Source organism: Oratosquilla oratoria, chromosome 29 (genome assembly GCF_046742065.1).
Source record: "Oratosquilla oratoria isolate Oo_2021 chromosome 29, ASM4674206v1, whole genome shotgun sequence".
Taxonomy (NCBI): domain Eukaryota; kingdom Metazoa; phylum Arthropoda; class Malacostraca; order Stomatopoda; family Squillidae; genus Oratosquilla; species Oratosquilla oratoria.
The window spans coordinates 23,840,134-23,859,292 of NC_134805.1; the positions used below are offsets into that span (position 1 = coordinate 23,840,134).

A 19,159-nucleotide genomic window follows, 5' to 3' on the forward strand; every position below is an offset into this window, starting at 1 on the left:
CATAAAGTGGTCTAACCGTTTCTTAAAACAACTGATAATTTCGGCGCTCACTGCATGGTTACTAATTCTGTTCCATTCGTTGACCACCTTATTAGTAAACAAATTCTTGCCTATTTACATCTTAAATCTAAATTTGTCCAATTAAAATCCATTACTGCGAATCCTGCACTGTTGTCTTAATATGATGATTATTTTGCGCCACCCATGTTAAAGCCTTTGATTCACTTGAACACCTCTATTAGATCACCCCGTACTCTGCGTCTTTCCAGAGAATGTAAGTTAAGGTAACTAAGCCTCTCCCATAAGGTAAATTTTTGAGCCCGTGTATCAATTTGATCATTCTTCTCTGTACTGATCCTAGTGAAATGATGTCCATTCTATAGGACGGAGACCAAAACTGTATCACATAGTCAAAGATAAGTCTAATTAATGCTAGATAGAGTTTGATAATTACCTGTGCACTTCTGTTCATAACCGTCCTACAAAATTGTTTGGACGACCAAAATACTTATTCACTCATCTCACTAAGGATATCTTCGAGTAGGCTGTAATGGACCTGAATGAATATAATACTAATGACTCACTTTCGGAGAAGAATAGGAGAAAGTAAAAAGATCCGTATATTTCGATCATTATCTGTGATCCTCTTCAGCAGATGAAGAGGATCACATCTGCTGAAGAGGATCACAGATAGTGATCGAAATATACGGATCTTTTTACTTTCGCCTATTCTTCTCCGAAAGTGGGTCATTAGTATTATTTTACCAATGTGCCACGACAGTACTTTGTTGTGATGAGTGAATATGTTATGCGCGACAGAATTCACTTCGGTCGATTTCCTGCACAGACCGTCTGAAGGTTCAGTGGCCACCAATCTGAATAAGGTTGCAATGGGTCGAGACCACGCTCAGACCTAAATATAATACTGAGCTAAATAGAATTGTCTTTAATTTGATCTAGTAACAAGCAACATCTATCTAGGATTTTATAGCCCCGGGAGTTTCAGTGTGGAACAGAGGGGAGACAAAGAAACAAAACTACGTGACATTTGGTCAACTCATGTTTTTTTCACTCATTTATTTATTTATTCATTTATCTATTTATTTATTTATTCATTAATTATCTTTTTTCTAATTAATATTCATTCATTCGTCCATGCATTCACTCATCTATCATTATCTGACTACCGGTAATCAAATAACAACTCAATCTATTAGTTTATCTGATTTGTTTATTTATTGACTTGCAGACATGGAGGCGGAGATTGTGGGGAATCGGGAGCTGTACGTGAAGGCGGGAACTCCTGTTGTTCTCAAATGCCGCGTCCTCCACGGGGACCTGATGCCCGGTGAGCATGTAGTGTTCTGTAGCCCAAGGTCCATATATGGACCTTGCTGTAGCCAACACGTGGTGTCCGACTCGTGACCATAGATTTGTCCTGTGCTTGGCGGTCACGAGTCTTACAGGGGATAATCCACGTGTTGGCTACAAAACACTACAGATCTTAAAGGGTACACCACGTGTTGGCTACAGAACATTAAGAACATAAGAACATAAGGATAAAGGAGACTGCAAGAGATCATAAGGCCTATACTAGGCAGCTCCGTATCCATCACCACCTGTCATTCCCATCCATAAAGTTGTCTAATCGTTTTTTAAAACAACTGATAGTTTCAGCGCTTACTACATGGTTACTAAGTTTATTCCATTCATCGACCACCCTATTAGTAAACCAAATCCTGCCTATTTCCTTCTTAAATCTAAATTTGTCCAGTTTATACCCATTACTGCGAGTCCTGCCCTGTTGTTTTATTATGATGTCCTTGTTTGCATCACCCATTACAAGCAGGAGGAGGAGCATTGAGGAGGAGGAGGAGGAGGAGGAGGAGGAGGAGGAGGAAGCGCTCCCAACAGTTCACAAACGCTTCTATCCCGGTGGTGCCAGGCGTGGAGAGAAAACGTAAAAATATAAGAATGAAGGGGACTGCAAGAGACTGTAGGGCCTACACTTGGCAGTACCATATCTATTACCACTGTTACTCCTATCCATAAAGTTAGTTTATCTTCTCTTAAAGCGACCAGTTGTTTCAGCGCCCATTGTATCGTGAGCCATGTCTTATAATATGTGTAATATTCCTTTTTCATGTGGGAAAAGCGCGTCATAGCAAATGGGTTTTGATCAAAGGATGTAGCTTTATTAGATATGTTCGTATAAAATTTTATTATTTGTGTTTTTTACGTTGGCTTACAATTTCTACATATTCATGTGTGTTTATATTTCACATTATGTATGCAAGTTTATGTACACGCACACACACATACACACGTACATGCACACACACACACACAGACACACACACACACACACACACACACACACACACACACACACACACACACACACACACACACACACACACACACACACACACACACACACACACATGTATGTATATATATATATATATGTATGTATGTATACATATATATATATATATGTATATATATATGTATATATATATGTATATATATACATATATATATGTATATATATATACTGTATATGTATATATATATATATATGTATATATATATATATATATATATATACATATATACATTTACACAGTGTGGGTCCCTGTGGTCAATTAATATATTTTTTCAACCACAAATCACTTTTGATTCCAGGCCATCGCAGTCGAGACTGAGGAATCGCTCGATGGAGGCATTCGTTTCAATTTCCAACGAATGCCTCCATCGAGCGATTCTTCAGTCTCGACTGCGATGGCATGGAATTAAAAGTGATTTGAGGTTGAAATATATATATATATATATATATATATATATGTATGTATATATATACATATGTATATATATCTATATATGTATATATATATATATGTGTAAAACCACTAAAAGTCTTCACGTCTTCTTATGTTTGTTGCGGTGGATAAGAATCCTGCTTCCGTGTTAACTTGCAAGTCGTAACAGTTGGCTAAATGGGACGGAGTAATGGGACTGAGAAATCCCGTTCTCTGTAGCTTTGTCCTACGAAAAGGGAACACAAAAACAAATAAACAGCTGAATAAATGAACATCTGAATAAGCGGATAAATGAACAGACAAATCAACGAAAAATGACGAGTGAAAAAAGAAAGATGAATACGTAAGTGAATGTTACATTAGAATAAATCTAACGCTCTTCCGTCACTCCGCAGGGTTCATTTTTTGGTACAAAGGGAAGCGGCTGGTCGACTACGCCTCAACAGGTGGCCGCGTCCAGATCTTCACCAGCCCAGACGGCCGAAGTCAGTTACTCCTCGCGAGGGCAGTGCCCTCAGACACGGCCAACTACACCTGCTATCCACCAGGAGGAACCTCTGCCTCGGTCCAGCTCGGTGTCATTGTGGGTGAGTTCGGGGGATGACCACGGAGGAGGGGGGCAGAGTCGAGAACTTGGTTGTGGCAAACCTGCGGTTACATTGCATTACGATCTCACTGAATCGGCTGCGGCCCTTATAAGGGTGTGTGTGTGTGTGTGTGTGTGTGTGTGTGTGTGTGTGTGTGTGTGTGTGTGTGTGTGTGTGTGTGTGTGTGTGTGTGTGTGTGTGTGTGTGTGTGTGTGTGTGTGTGTGTGTGTGTGTGTGCCTGTATTTACCTAGTTGTATTATACGGGAAGGGAGCTATGCTCGTGGCGACCCGTCTTTGTATCTTTCAGCATCAAGTTTATTCTTAAAATCGTGAATAGTATTTGCACACACTTTTTTCATCTAAGTTATTCCATATATCCAGCATTCTGTGCGGGAAGCTATTCTTTTTCCTGTCTCTTCTATAGTTGTCCTTTTTGAGTTTCTGTGTATGTGTGCGTGTGTGTGTGAATGAGTGAGTGTGTATCTTCTTGTCATAGACCGAAAAATTTCATACATGTCCGCACTCTCATGGTGGAATTTGGTCATTCGCTGCTAGGTTCACAGGGGCGGGTGAATTGACGATTCCTGTTCCTGTACTCTACTGAACATAACTGTGACATCTCTTTCGATTTTGGCACATAGCCCTAAACCTTTGTAAGTCACTCTTCATACGTTGTTGTATCTTGTGTCAGCCACAGTATTCTTTGTGAGTTTCTTTGTTTCAGACGAGAGGCCGGCAGCCATGCAACAGGGGAATGGTGGCGGCTCAAGCACAGTGACCGACGCCACCACCGCGCCCTCAGCCTCCGACGCCACTGCTTCCACCATCATCTTCCCGTTCCTGCCTAGCGCTACCACCTCACTTCCCCTCCTCGCTTCGAGCCTCCTGATAAAGGGCGACCTCCCTCTTCTTGACCTGGTACTCTCCTCCAGTGCCTCGATGATCCTTCTTGGCCTCCACGGCCATTACGGAGGCGCCACCTCCTTCTTCCTTATTTTACCGGTTGTGGTTGTGATACTTGAGTTATTTCTTCACTGGTTTCATTACTGGAGTGAAGAAACGTGTGGCGATATTGACAAGCCCTTAAAGACTATAGATTTTCTCTCCTCCTCCTCCTCCTTCTCTTCCTCCTCCTCCTCTTCTCCTCCCTCCTCTTACCCACTCTTAATGTCCTCCTACCTTTCTTGTTTGTCCGTCTACTATCCCACCTTCAACTCTTCTCACTCTCCATTCCACTTCCCAACTTCCTTCTCACATCCCTCCACTTTCTGCTACACCGCTTACCCATGCTCCTTCCACTCCTGGTCCTCCACCTGCTCCCCCATCCATTCTTCTCTCTTTCATTCACTATCTCCCTCCTCTTCCTGTCGCATAATCTCATGCTTCTCCCGTTCCCCTCACAACTCCTCCTTTTATTTCTTCTTCATGCACTTTCCCTTCTCCGCTCTACCTTTTTCTTCTTCTCCTTTCTATTTCTTTCCATTGTTCTTATATTTCTCTTCACCCAGACTTTCCTTTGTCAGATCTTTTTCTGGCACAGGCGATCTTGTCATGAGAAGAATGAAGCCCTTCTGTGGTTGTGGGAATCACTGGTGCTGTTGCAGCAAGCAAGATAAACGTAGTAGGAAGAGGAGGGTGGGAGATAGGAGTGATACTCGAGGCAGTCCAAAAAGTAGGTCGTCATTGACCAGTCAACCCAGAAAGGTTCATCTGGTTTCAGTACTTGATGTCCAAAGAAGAAACGGCGGATCCGACCTTGTGCATAGCAATAGACAGGGCAACCGATTCACACTAAAAAACGAGGAGCAAGAGGGACTCCTCTGGCCAAAAGACAAAAACAGGGCAACCGTCTTGGAAGTCTCAAATCCAAACAAAGGAAGTAACATGGGACGACGACTCCCACGATTTACAGACGAGGGTCGTTCAGCAGCGTGTACGAGGCCTCTCAAACTTAATGGTGACAGGCCTACTCGATCTCCATTCGAGGCAACAACCTACGACTCCAAAGACCGCAGGAGAAGGAGAAGAGGGCCAAACCTCCTGAGTTACTCAAGAACTCAAAGACCACCAGCAGAAACTGTTTCCAAATCATCAAGATGAAATGACACATAGACCTCCTCTTTCCAATTTGTTCTTCCACTTTTCCTACAAGGCTACCTACTGTTTCCCCTCTTATTCCATCTGTTTTTTTTTTTTTTTTTTTTTCAGACTCTGGAGCGCATATACGTTCGAGCCACGTTTGGGTTGAGTTTTTTGCCCACCCATCAGAACTTTTTCCTCCTTTTTTATTTGTAGTTGCCTTTCTCCAGAGCTTTCCCCCTAGCTTGGTCTTCCACTTCGTCCACTCCTTTCCCCTTCTTCTTTCCTCTTAGGAAAGATGTAGGGGTCAAATGAACGTATGTACGTCTGTGTATCCTCTCGTATTTGTACTTTTCAGGAAATATTTTCATAAATAAATGTGAAGCAGTACGTTAACGAAGTTTCTCATTGACTCCATGGAGACTTGGCCAAAGGGACATTTCACCAAGTGATTACAGAAAGGACCAACGGCAAGTATCTGTAATAGGTACGTCGTTGAGAGTCCTCTCTCTCTGTCACCCATCTTCAAAATCCGCCAACCTGTTTGGAGGTGCAGCCCAGATGGGCTGTCATTCGGTCTCCAGTTCCCTCTAGATCGACTTTACATTTCCTCCCCTACTCCAGGAATTGGTACCTTGACGTCGGTGAGTAAGTTTGAGTATCTAAATCTAAATCACCAGGGTGACCCGTATGCTAGACCATGTCTTATACGACTGATAAGGTAAAGATAAACTTAAATGCACTTTTAATCACAGGTCCAGGAGATAATTGATAATCACTCTTGGTGAACAAGGAAATTCTTATAGATATTTGACGTATCGTTTTAATGTCGACGTGGTCCATTGGGTAATATATGGTGTTTCATCGAATATATCATATAATTTCACCTACGATGAATATCACCCTAAACTGGCAAGGAGGTGAGATTATAACATAGGCAGTATAACCAATGTTGTCACGGTCGTTTTTGTTGGATCATCGTCACATTATAAAGTTCAACCGTATTGTTTCGTACACGTACAAGACACTGAATAAAGACTTGCACATCAGGCTATTTGAAAAAGATGAGGAAAAAGGAAAAGCTCGTGTAGCTACAAGAGTATTATGATTTTTTTCTCTAAAGCAAGCCTTGTGCTCCCTAAATCATTTGTTTTCTCTTTAATTTCTACCTTTCATATTTTCCATTACATAAAATGAGCTAATCTATGAATACTCGTGAATGCATGGTAACTCTTTCATTTTGAGTATATTAATCCCATACTTAAGTACTGCAAATTAATAGTAACGTCATGTGGAGAATATTACAACTTCCGACAGGTTTCCCAGCCATTTTTTAATACGTAGTGCTGACAGTGTAAGTTTAGTCTATGTGACCGCCCCACCTAATTAATACTTGCATACTCCTGTGAAATTAAAATGTTCATGGAAGCAGAAAACTACATACCAGTGATCGGCAGGGACTTATCGAACCCTGAAAATTACAATGGCATCACAGAGCATCATATGTCTTTGTGAATATTGTTATAATTTATCTCGATTATTTCAATTCTAATATTCTATTTCTAAAATTCCATTATAACATCATAACTTACCGTGGTCTTGGGGTCACACGGTGATTTTCTTCGTCTTTGTTGTAGTGGTGGTGATGAGTGGGTCGACACGGGGTATGTGTTGAGGGGAGACTGGTTCTCAGATAGAACGCGTCCTCTCAATCTGGCTTAGCATAAGCTTCGTCGTATTTACACCCCACATGATAGGGTTTATATGAGGTCTATGATTGGAGTAAATCTTATATCACTCCCCGATCATGAATCACTAACACTCCTGGTCAGTTTCAAATCATGTCTCAAACTACATAAAAAATTATCCGTTAAACTCTCGCTGCTAAGGGTCTATGGGAGGTACAACTTCACCTTAACTGAGATGAAAATGTTGCACGATACATGTAATAGATAATTTCCATATATGTAAATTAGAGATGGATAATACACCAGAACCAATACTCAAGACGGAGATGTCACCAGGTGGTAAATTAAAAAATTAATCATGAAAATGATATATCGGTAACTTAACGTTCCTGGAGATGGTAGTCAACCATATTTGGTCCTATTGCGTCGAATCCCTTACATAATGCTTTATATAATGTTTTCATATATATATATAAACAAAAATGGGTCATTCTATCTAAATGGAAAAAGTAGATTACTGATTTTATACAGTTGGTATGCTTAATTGCTTTATCTCAATCTTAATCCTAATTCTACAGCTATGAATTCACTAAACTGAGGTCGTAACTGCAGATGCCTATATTCATTTGTAATAATAGCTTATTTACTTTACAAAAAAAAAAAAAAAAAAAAAAAAAACGCCTCTGTCGGGATTTATTCCCGACACATAAATAGTAATTTCTATTTTATTTTATTTTTTGATGCTTTATTTTAGATGTACTGGCATCTAAGCTTGTTTATTTAACCCTTACTCTTATGAAAATGACATATCAATTTTCAACTTCGGCTTCTGCGTTCGTGACTGGCAGGGTTAGCAAGATGGTGAGAAGCTTTTGCAGTGTTCGGGAACATTCGAACGTCGGCATATTCCTTCGCGTTTTTCACGGATTCGAATGCTGGAGTGGAATATATCCTGCCTACACAAGCGTCAGTGACTCAATGTCACTCTCATAGAACTTGGCGGCTTCGAGAACACCATCCACGTTTGTTTTTGAGCCTTTGACAAGCTCCTTGAACCTGAAAACAACTGACACAACGCATTCGTCAAATATAGTCTTTAGCTCGCTAATTACCTGGTCTAAAAATGGAATATACACCAAACTTTGATAGTACTCCTCCGCAGTTACGGCCGGAAGATTGCCACGCTGTGTCAGTTGTCCACAGACTCGAGGAACACGAACGTCATCGTGAGCTGAATCTACTTCAACAAGCAGATCTTTAGCTTTCTTGAAAATATCGTGGAAGTACTTCTCAGCACCCGCTCTGAACTCAGTGATTAGAGCCTCGATCTCACGAATCAGTGCATACGCAGATACCAGGCCATCGTCCATCTTTTATACAGTCGCAGTCACACATGTGTAAAGTGTTTGTATGAAGTTCCCGGCCTGCACAGCACTTCGCCAGGCACATCCACAGATTATATGCCGAAAGTCTCATGGTAAGTTGAGCTTCTAAGCTATGGCCACACTTGCTGTTGCTAACTCTAGACTGGCTTTTGTTTTGTTTTTCCTAGCTTAATAGCGATACGTGCAGCTATCTGGTCACACCACTCGCCAAATCTGCTAGTGGAATCAGCTAATTATAACAACAAAACCCGATATGGAGTAAGCACCTCTTGGATTCGCTCTGTCTCTTGAAGACAGCCACCTGCACATGGGATAGTTGGGATGTTTGATGCTCCAAAGGACTTCATTCTCACGAACTTTTTCTTCGAACCAATGAAGTTGACGTGAGATGTTTTCGACCTTGTGAACAGACTTGTTTAGCTTGCATAGCACCGAGGTCATATGAGAAGGGGATGTTACATTTCCATCAAATTGAAATTTATATTTGGGAGTTTTCTTGTGTTGTCGTCTATCTTTTTATTACTACTATTATTATTCTTTACATTATTATTATCATTATCATTCATAAGTCCTTAAAAATGGATATTTCTTTAGTTGCATATATTGTGAGTAAACAGTAGTTTCTTTATACCTCCTACTCGTCTACTGCTATCGCTAGCACTAGATACCAGAGAAAACCGATTTCAGAAGCTAGTATGACCGAGTTTTGACCAGACAGCTATACGTATCGCTGTCAAACCAGGGAAAACAAAAGCCAGTCTAGCGTTAACAATAGCAAATGTGACCGTATCTTAAGAGCAGTTGTAGTCTACTTGCCTCTCTCACTTTCTCTCTTGCCTCTTGCTCACTTTCTCTCACCGATGCCAGACATGCATAGTATCATATGACTGAAATGATATTGAAACAGTAAAAACTGGAGAGGGGAGGGGTGACTGTGCTTACCACACCACACACTGCACACACGCACGTATACTATATACTGCTCAAGCACCCCATCAACATTTAACCTAAACTAGATTTATGGGATATTTGAGTATGTCACTGCTCTATCGCATGGTACCTTAGTTATTTGTATCAGGTTATATTGGGTGAGGTTAGGTTAGGAAGTTCATAGTGGTACTGTGCCAACTTCAGCATTTTCACCATTAGATTTGCTGTCTTTTGCTCAGAACTTTGATATGCGATGCATATTGAGATGTAATACACATAGTGTTTTGTTGTCAGGTGAAGGTTGAATCAAGAACCAGTTCTCAGTATTTTATATTATTGTTTTTGTTATGTTAATGTTTCACTGGAAGAAACCATTCACCCATGTTTTTTGTTTGATAACCTAACTGCAATTACCTGTTCATGAGCTAGATTGAAATTATAGATGTTGCGTACAGTGACATACAAAAATGATTATGAGAAGTGGAAACAAATAAACAAAAGCTTCGTAGGTGAATACTTTGGTCCTCGTTGATGAGAAGAAAATGAGCACCGAGTGTAATGAAGAGAGTATTAAATCTGTTGCCACGGTTCACTCTTGAAGGAAACCCACAGCCGTGTACACGAGCTGAGCCCTTAAGTCACTCGGCAAATCATGCTGCCAGTGAGCGGCTCTGTGCGGGTTCCCTATCTACTCGTGTCCCACTTCTCCCAGAATTCCCCCGTCATCCTGTTTCTTCTTCTTCTTCTTCTCTCCTACTCCCGCCCTCCCTGAAAACAGACAGTGTGGCGGCAGTTGCCCAACAGACGTTGAACTGTTCGCATTGCCCTGGACAGAGGAAGATTTCCTTAGCTGACGAGATTGCATGCTGCAAACAAGCTTCTTCTCAGCCCCACCCAGTTTTGTTTGTATTGGAAAAAAGAACGTGTCCACCTAAGTTTATTGTAATCTCTTCGTGATGCTATTCTTCTTCCACTTGGTCTTCCTCGCTGGCCTCCTGGCTGGCCCCAAATCGTGTCATGGGAGTGAGTGCGTCGGCAAGAGTGACATCAGCAACTTGGCCAACCTTATCCAGCAGGTGTTGGACTCCACAGGAGCAGGTGAGGACCAGCAGGTGCGTCTCGCTGCGGCCGAAGCCTCTCTTAGCGTGATGCAGTCTTCGGTGAGCATTCTCGTGTCCGAGAACGCGCTCCTGAAGGCAAAGGTTGACATCCTGGAGAAGAAAGTCTTGCAGATGGAAGCTCCGGACACCTCGCTGGTGGCACCTCCGGAGGAGACTCCTCAACGTAATGTCTCCACCTACGCCAAAGAGAGTCCAGGTGAGTACAGGTCGCGCGTCCACCAGTACCCCGCATCCCTTTCCGGAGTGAGCGACGTTTTAACCTCCTTTTTCTGTTCTGACTCTCTCCCACCAGGCCATCTTTCTCACTGTTATCTTGAACGCTGCTAATATGTGGACGTCTGCCTTCTCCTCTTGTGTCTACTCTGACTGCCGCCAGGTGATTTCAATCAGCTGGTAGACAACCATAGGCGTGCGAGGACAGCTTAAGACTCGCGTCTTCATTTCTTCTAATTGCCGAGTTAGTATTCGTCAAGGTCCTCAAAAAGCGCATGTGATTTTTACTACTACAATAAATGTTAACAGTAGATATAGAATAATAAATAAAGTTCAGGCAATTCCAATCAGTTATCGACGTCAAAATTTTAGGACTTCAGAGGTAGTTATTATGATCATCATTATTTAGAGGTAGCTATTATTATCATCATTATTCGCTCATTAATTTTGTGTATTTATTCCATCTGGTTATTTACTCGTTAACTCTTTTAGATATATCAGAGGACGGTTAGGGAATAAGAAAGGTTTTCTTGGCTTGGTTTGTCTCCAGGGATCGAATCTGTAATTTTGACAAGGTATATCCATACACCAAAAGGCCTTCCACCCCCCACCCCCTGTTAAAAGAGCGGTCAAGTCAAAACATGTACACATCTACACACAACCCACACCTACTAAAGAAAAAAAAAATCGTTTCCCCGTATTAGTATCTCGTAGATGAAGAGTTATCCCTGATCATCGCCACACTGCTCGGGTCAGATGCAATGCAGTAAGACACAGCACTTCCACAGTAGGGCCCGACAACCAGAGCTGCCCTCACCCCTTCCACAGCGTCATTATATAGCAACCCCCTCATCCACTCAAGACGGAGTCGCGTCATCCTTTCATCCATTCACAATATTCCTCCATTCAATCCTATTTTTTCCACGCTTTCTTCCTTGCTCGACAGACCTTCCTCTTTCATCCAACGGCCCATTCACTTCGCCTATCTACCTCATCCTTGGTCTTCCCTTCCAAATTCTTCCCTTTACTCTTGTTTTACACTTTTTTTTTTTGCAAGCTTTCCTTCACACACTGTTTTCCATCTATCCTCGTAACCTTCACCATACTTCTTGAATACTTCACCTCAAATAGGTTTAGGCTTTTCCTTTCTGCTCCTTTCAAATTCCAAGTCACTGCTCCGTCCAGTGGCTTGGTCACAGTCACTCTCTTGGACAGTCTTCTCTTTTCGCTCATCCCCAGATACCTATTTCTTATGGTACTATTCGTTCCCCCCCATGACATCTACCTGCTTCCCTTAATATATGCTTCACATCCACTACCCTTTTCTCCGTTCTCTGCTACATGTGACGCGAATACGGAGAATAGTATTGACTGACCTGAGGGCTCGTTTGCGTCCACCAATTATTGTGGACGAGGAATATATGTACATGTATATCATATATATACACATATATACGTATATACATGTACATATGTGTGAGTGTGTGGATTTTATTTGTCTTACTTTATCTATTCCAGCGTGCGAGTCTCCTTTTGTGGACGTGTTTGGTCGCTGCATCTTCGTCGAACGGACCACGGTGGGCACGTGGACTGCCACCAGGCAGGTGTGCGTGGCCCTGGGCGCCGATCTGGTCATTGTCGATTCTGCCGATTTTATGTGGCACCTCATCAGACATCTCGAAGTCACAAGTAGGTACACTCCATCTGAAAACCGTGTGTGTGGGGTGGTGGTGGTGGTCTGAAAGCAACAGCATTCTTGCAGCTGTTTAACTTTTTTTTTTCTGGCGTTCTCAATATTTATGATGTCATTCTTTCCTTCAATTGGGTGTGCACAAAATAAAATTGCATAATTTTCCATCTATTCAATGTTTCTTCTTTAATAAGTCATTTTCAGGACTGTCTGTAATGACATGAGACAAAAAATACAAGTTGGCATTATATAAACAATTAATAAAACAGGAATTAAATAGTAATACATATGATGGTACTTACATGAACGAAGACAAGATAGTACCAGGAGGGTTGGGAAGGGGTTGGTACCATCCTTTTAGATGTAAGTACCATCATATGTGTTACTATTTAATTCCTGTTATATTGTTTTCACAATACTAACTTGTAATTTCAGACAATCCTGAAGATGTCTTATTAAAGACGAAACGTTGAATAGATGGCATATTATGCAAATTTGATTTTTGCACACCCAATGAATGACATCAGAAATATTGAGAACGTCAGAAAAAAATAATAATTGCATGAATGCTTTCGCTTTCAACTCCACATGTCTTACAGAAAATCTGCTCTCCTCTTTTACACACATATAACCTTTTGGTTTGTGTAGGTTACATAAGGAGGACTTAATGCGGGCGAGATAAACTCCAAAACGGAAGTTTTCTTCTATTTATTAACAATGAAGCAATCTGGTTGCAAATATTACAAGGTACAAATGGGCCCTGTGGGCGAATTACAATATGTGCCAGGCCTTGACCTAGGGCACAACTGGCTGGCAGCCTCTCGGCCTGCCTAGCTCTGGCCGGTAGGCTCTTGACCTACCCAGCTCTGGCCGGTAGGCTCTTGACCTACCTAGCTCTGGCCTACCTAGCGCTGGCGTGTAGGCTCTTGACCTACCTAGCGCTGGCGTGTAGGCTCTTGACCTACCCAGCTCAGCCCGGTAGGCTCTTGACCTACCTAGCTCTGGCCGGTAGGCTCTTGACCTACCTAGCTCTGGCGTGTAGGCTCTTGACCTACCCAGCTCTGGCGTGCGTGACATATTGTCATAGATTAATATAGGGGGTTAGTGGGTTGTTGTAAGTAAAGGCGTTAGTCTCGCTATTCTAAACATTGGGGTCAGTTTTATATATGAGGGTTAGTCGTATAGTTGGTGAATGTTATTGGATATATTATATATAGGTTAGTTTATGGGTAATATAATAGGGCAGTTATAATAAAGGATTTTTAATAGGTTAGTCTTGTGACATTGGGTATCTATATCTTGTTTGTCTTGAAATGTGCTGCGTTAGATGTATGTTCTGGGAAATGCAAGGTAAGCAAGAGGGGAGTCTCGCTATGTTGGAAGCATGTGGATCACGTGCGTGGTAGGTGATGGTTAGTAATGGTTACACACACACACACACATACACACAAACGCACACACACATACACACACACACACACACACACACACACACACACACATATATATATATATATATATATATATATATATATATATATATATATATATATATATATATATGCATGCATTGTTAAAATCGACAGCGTTAGTGAGGTTGTTGATCTTCTTGTGAGTATTCTCCAGTTTTCTAACCAATATTCTGCCATTTAGAGGGTGGGCATAGACCAAGTTGCCAAAATGATTCATTTATTTCAACGTTTCGTCTAACAAAGAGACATCTTCAGGAAATTCTGTAACATAGATAATAATGACGTACAGAAATAAAGAAAACAACATGTAAATCTAACCAATTATACAAATATAGAAGTAAATATCAATAAATGCGCAAATTCACACAAATTAACACTATACATGGGCTGATGGGGACCGTTACTTACAATAGTTAAAAGGTCCGATGAAATGACGAAGAAAACCCTTCGCTCGGTGACATATATACGCACCTAGCCGGCTTGGGTGGTGGTGGAGGGCGGGAGAGGGGGCGGGGGCGGGGGTGGTATCTCATTAATACGTGAAGAAGAGGGTTGGGGGAGGGGTTAGGGGGTTAGGGGGTTGCGGGGTCGGTTGGGGGGAGGATGGAAGGAGTGGGTGGGAGGAGGTGGAGGGGGGTTTCGGAGAGAGGTCATGCTCGGTAGTAGCTTGGCCGTGCTGCTAAACAAAGCGATGACAGAAGTTATATTGCATTGGATATTAATGATAGGACTACATTCTCTGATAAACATAGCTTCTAGAAGCTTAAGTTTATGTACATCCCTATTGCTTGCTATAATCCTAGTGTTTGAAACTAGGTATTCACGGGTGGCTGTTAGGTTATGGTATTTCATTAAGTGATGTTTTATAGCCCCATTTTGTAAATGCATAGTTATTCTCCTACTGAGACTACATCTAGTAAAACCAATATATGCTGTTTTACGGGCTACACAGTTCCCGGTGCTACAGGTGAATTCATAAACACAATTAGTTTTAGACATAGTCTCAGTATTACTATTTAAGTTATTAGTTATAACCAATGAACTAGTTTTAGGGTTGGAGTAGTATACAACCACCCGGATTTCCTTATCTTTAGATACCGGATGACAGTTCTTAGTGATGATGTCTTTAATGATTTTTTTTCATCTTTTTTGTAACCCTTGTTGAAGATGTTATGGTAGTATATATCAATGAATTGGGGCTTAGGGGATGTTTGTGGGGAAAGGTGGTCACACAACATTTTATTACAAATTACATCAAAATCACTATTAGGGAAACCATTATTCACCAGAATCTGGCGGATGTGCTGCAATTCTGTATGCAGAGCCTGCCAGGAAGAACACACTTTGATAGCCCTCCGGACATACGCTCTAATCACACTGGTTTTATAGCTAGTCGGGCACTCACTTTTGTAGTTCAAACACTTCTCAGAGTTCGTAGGTTTCCTGTACACCTTCGTTGTGAATTCCCCGGAAGAAGAGTCCACTAAAATATCGAGGAAAGGGAGTTTGCCATCCTTATTCATTTCCGTCGTGAAGCTAAGACCAGATTCCTCCTGGAGGCGCAGTCTCAATCCCTGGAGAAGGGCTTCTGACTGTGCGCACACAAAGATGTCGTCTATGTACCTGTAGTATAATGAAGGTTTGGTGACGTCATCTTTAAAGACTGCTTCCTCTACTGCCGACATGAACGCTTGGGCAAAGAGTACTCCCAGGGGGGAACCCATCGCTATCCCGTCGTGCTGGACGTACAACTTTCCCTCTGGACATTTAAAGGGGGCCTCAGTAGTGCAGATTTTCAGCATCTCTTCCATTATGTGCTTCGGGATGGTTGGAGGGGGGAAATCTGCGTGTTCATAAACATATTCCAAAATGATGTTAATAGTCCTATGCACAGGAACATTTGAAAATAAACTAGCAGCATCCAACGATGCTATAATGCCGTTAGGCTTATTATCTTTTAAGATGTCTATGAATTCATCCCTAGACTTTAAAGAATAAGTATTAGGGATATAAGGAGAAATTATTTCATGAAGAGTTTTAGCTACGCTGTAAGAGGGGGTAGGAATTTGGGAAATAATGGGTCTGAGGGGGTTTCCTTCCTTATGAGTCTTAACATTACCATAAAAATAACCAGGAGAAAAATCTCCGACTAAGGGTACAAATTTGTTACCTCCTATCACGGCGTTAACAGTGGAAATAAGTTCATTAAGTCTAGATTTAATCTGAACAACAGGGTTACGAGAAATACGCTTAAACTTGGAATCATCTAGGAGGATGTCACGACATTTCTGAAAGTAAGTTTCCCTGTTGAGGATCACATAGCAGGAAGCTTTGTCTGCTCTTCTGATGACAATCCTCTCGTTGTTGCGCAGTTGTTCTGCGGCTTCTTTCAAGCGTGGGGGAAGTTCAAGTGCAACATGACTTCTGTCATCGCTTTGTTTAGCAGCACGGCCAAGCTACTACCGAGCATGACCGCTCTCCGAACCCCCCCCCCTCCACCTCCTCCCACCCACTCCTTCCATCCTCCCCCAACCGACCCCGCAACCCCCTAACCCTCCCCCAACCCTCTTCTTCACGTATTAATGAGATACCACCCCCGCCCCCTCTCCCGCCCTCCACCACCACCCAAGCCGGCTAGGTGCGTATATATGTCACCGAGCGAAGGGTTTTCTTCGTCATTTCATCGGACCTTTTAACTATTGTAAGTAACGGTCCCCATCAGCCCATGTATAGTGTTAATTTGTGTGAATTTGCGCATTTATTGATATTTACTTCTATATTTGTATAATTGGTTAGATTTACATGTTGTTTTCTTTATTTCTGTACGTCATTATTATCTATGTTACAGAATTTCCTGAAGATGTCTCTTTGTTAGACGAAACGTTGAAATAAATTAATCATTTTGGCAACTTGGTCTATGCCCACCCTCTAAATGGCAGAATATTGGTTAGAAAACTGGAGAATACTCACAAGAAGATCAACAACCTCACTAACGCTGTCGATTTTAACAATGCATGCATACAAGAGAATCTGCTCCCCAGATATTCAAATATATATATATATATATATATATATATATATATATATATATATATATATATATGTGTGTGTGTGTGTGTGTGTGTGTGTGTGTGTGTGTGTGTGTGTGTGTGTGTGTGTGTGTGTGTGTGTGTGTGTGTGTGTGTATAAAACCCACTGTTGATTGGATATAAGAAAAGAAAGGAAATAACGATTTTCGTATATTTCGATCACTTGCTGTGATCCTCTTCAAGAGGAAGAAGATCACAGCAAGTGATCGAAATATACGGAAATCGTTATTTCCTTTCTTTTCTTATATCCAACCAACAGTGGGATTATAGTGTATATATCAATGTGTTACGATATTACTGGACAGTGATATATATATATATATATATATATATATATATATATATATATATATATATCTATATATAGATATAGTGTTTATATATAGATATATATATATATATGTGTATATATATATATATGTGTGTGTGTGTATGATTCATATATATATATATATATATATATATATATATATATATATAATATATATATATATATATATATATATATATATATATATAGAGAGAGAGAGAGAGAGAGAGAGAGAGAGAGAGTCCACCTTTGCCCTCCATGTTTGGTTTCGTAGGACGCGTATATATCACGCACGTGATAACTGCTGGAATCGAACGCAAGTCGACGTATCGTGGGAATGAACATTGATCTTAGGAATTATTTGACGAAATGTAATGATTACATTATGGTTTTATTTACTTGCATTGGAAGAGTCAGGCTAATTTTTTATCAGTTCTATTACACTTCACACAGAAACAACATACTGTAATATACTTTGATAAGACGATGCAGATAAATTTCAATTCTCACGACTGATTTATTGAGCCTCTATCAGTCTTCACCTCCATCTACAACATGCACTTTTGATACAGCTCCAGAGTAGTTTGACACAGATAGATTTTTTCACAATAACTCTGTATTATATTTGAATTGTTCCTTGGTGCTGATGTATTACTGTGATTACAGGCCTCAACGACGTCGACTACTGGGTGGGTGCTTGGCGAGAGACCTTCGATGGAAAGTTCAAGTGGGTCGACGACACTCCGGTTCATATTGGGACGCCCTATTGGGGATACATAGGTTTTGGCGAAGGACTACAGCCTTATGATGACAACAAATCACTCCACATTTGCTTGTACCGACCCGGATATTATTTCATGCATAGTTGTTACACCACCCATCCAGCATATGGCATCTGCCAAAGAAAACGCGAGAGAAAATAAAATCATCAGAGGCAGACCAACGCCCCCAACACACACACATTCGCGTACAAATATATCAACATCCTGACTGATTAAGATTACGACACGTTTCAGCCTGCTGTTCTCACTCTCCATAAAGTCTAATTCATTAATATTACTTCAAATCACTGTTCTATGCGCCATCTCGTGTGTCACAACTTCCTCAATTTTTGTGTCTTCTTCCATTTTATATTCTCTTGGGCCTGCACCTGACCCCTTACGAAAATCTACTTATTCTATGCTCTCATGGTTTGCATATAATATTTCTTTGCAATTTTTCTGTATTTCTATGAAATATGAAAATGAAAAAAAAACATGAAGTATAGAAAAAAGTTCTGTATCCTGCACAGTCTGATTCAGAAGTCTTCGACTTTATCTTGCCCATATTGCATCATTCAGAGCTTGGGGAGATTAGAATACACTGCGAAACTAATGTGAATAGAAGAAATCTCCGAACACCAACTTGACATTTTTTTTATGAAATTAAACTAAACAACCTATTTCATTGTGTTAATATGTTTTTTTTCAAAGTATACACCCAATTACAAGTGCGTAGTTTAATTTGACCTTGATATTTCCCACTGTACTTCACTCATGTTTCAGTACATTTCGTGGTAAACCTTGCAGCATGAATGTTGTCGATACATTTGTTATCTTATTTTGGGTGTTTATTTATTTTATATTATTTTATTTTCTGAGCAAACTCCCTTTCACCCCATATGAGGAGAGCAGCCCAATAGTAGCCGAAAAAGCACCCATCCCCTGCATTCCTCACTCATATATGTATGTATATATATTATGTGTGTGTGTGTTTGAGTGTGTAGATCTACT

At 40.9% G+C, this 19,159-nt stretch overlaps 2 protein-coding genes across 2 annotated transcripts in view; both read left to right on the top strand.

Annotated features, from left to right (window-relative positions):
- LOC143040668 (uncharacterized) overlaps positions 1 to 5,856 on the top strand; it is a 52,929-nt gene extending 47,073 nt beyond the window's left edge. Inside the window, exons 5-7 of the mRNA XM_076211935.1 lie at positions 1,250 to 1,348; positions 3,218 to 3,409; positions 4,135 to 5,856. Of these exons, the coding sequence (XP_076068050.1) occupies positions 1,250 to 1,348; positions 3,218 to 3,409; positions 4,135 to 5,510 (1,667 nt within the window). The 3' untranslated portion in view covers positions 5,511 to 5,856. The remainder of the gene's footprint in view (positions 1 to 1,249; positions 1,349 to 3,217; positions 3,410 to 4,134) is intronic.
- Positions 5,857 to 10,273: 4,417 nt separating this feature from the next.
- On the top strand, positions 10,274 to 18,876 carry LOC143040898 (uncharacterized). Its single transcript, XM_076212346.1, has 3 exons — positions 10,274 to 10,809; positions 12,345 to 12,515; positions 18,054 to 18,876. Exons 1-3 carry the CDS (start codon positions 10,449 to 10,451, stop codon positions 18,308 to 18,310), a joined length of 789 nt encoding a protein of 262 aa, XP_076068461.1. The 5' UTR covers positions 10,274 to 10,448; the 3' UTR covers positions 18,311 to 18,876.
- The last annotated feature ends 283 nt before the right edge of the window (positions 18,877 to 19,159 follow it).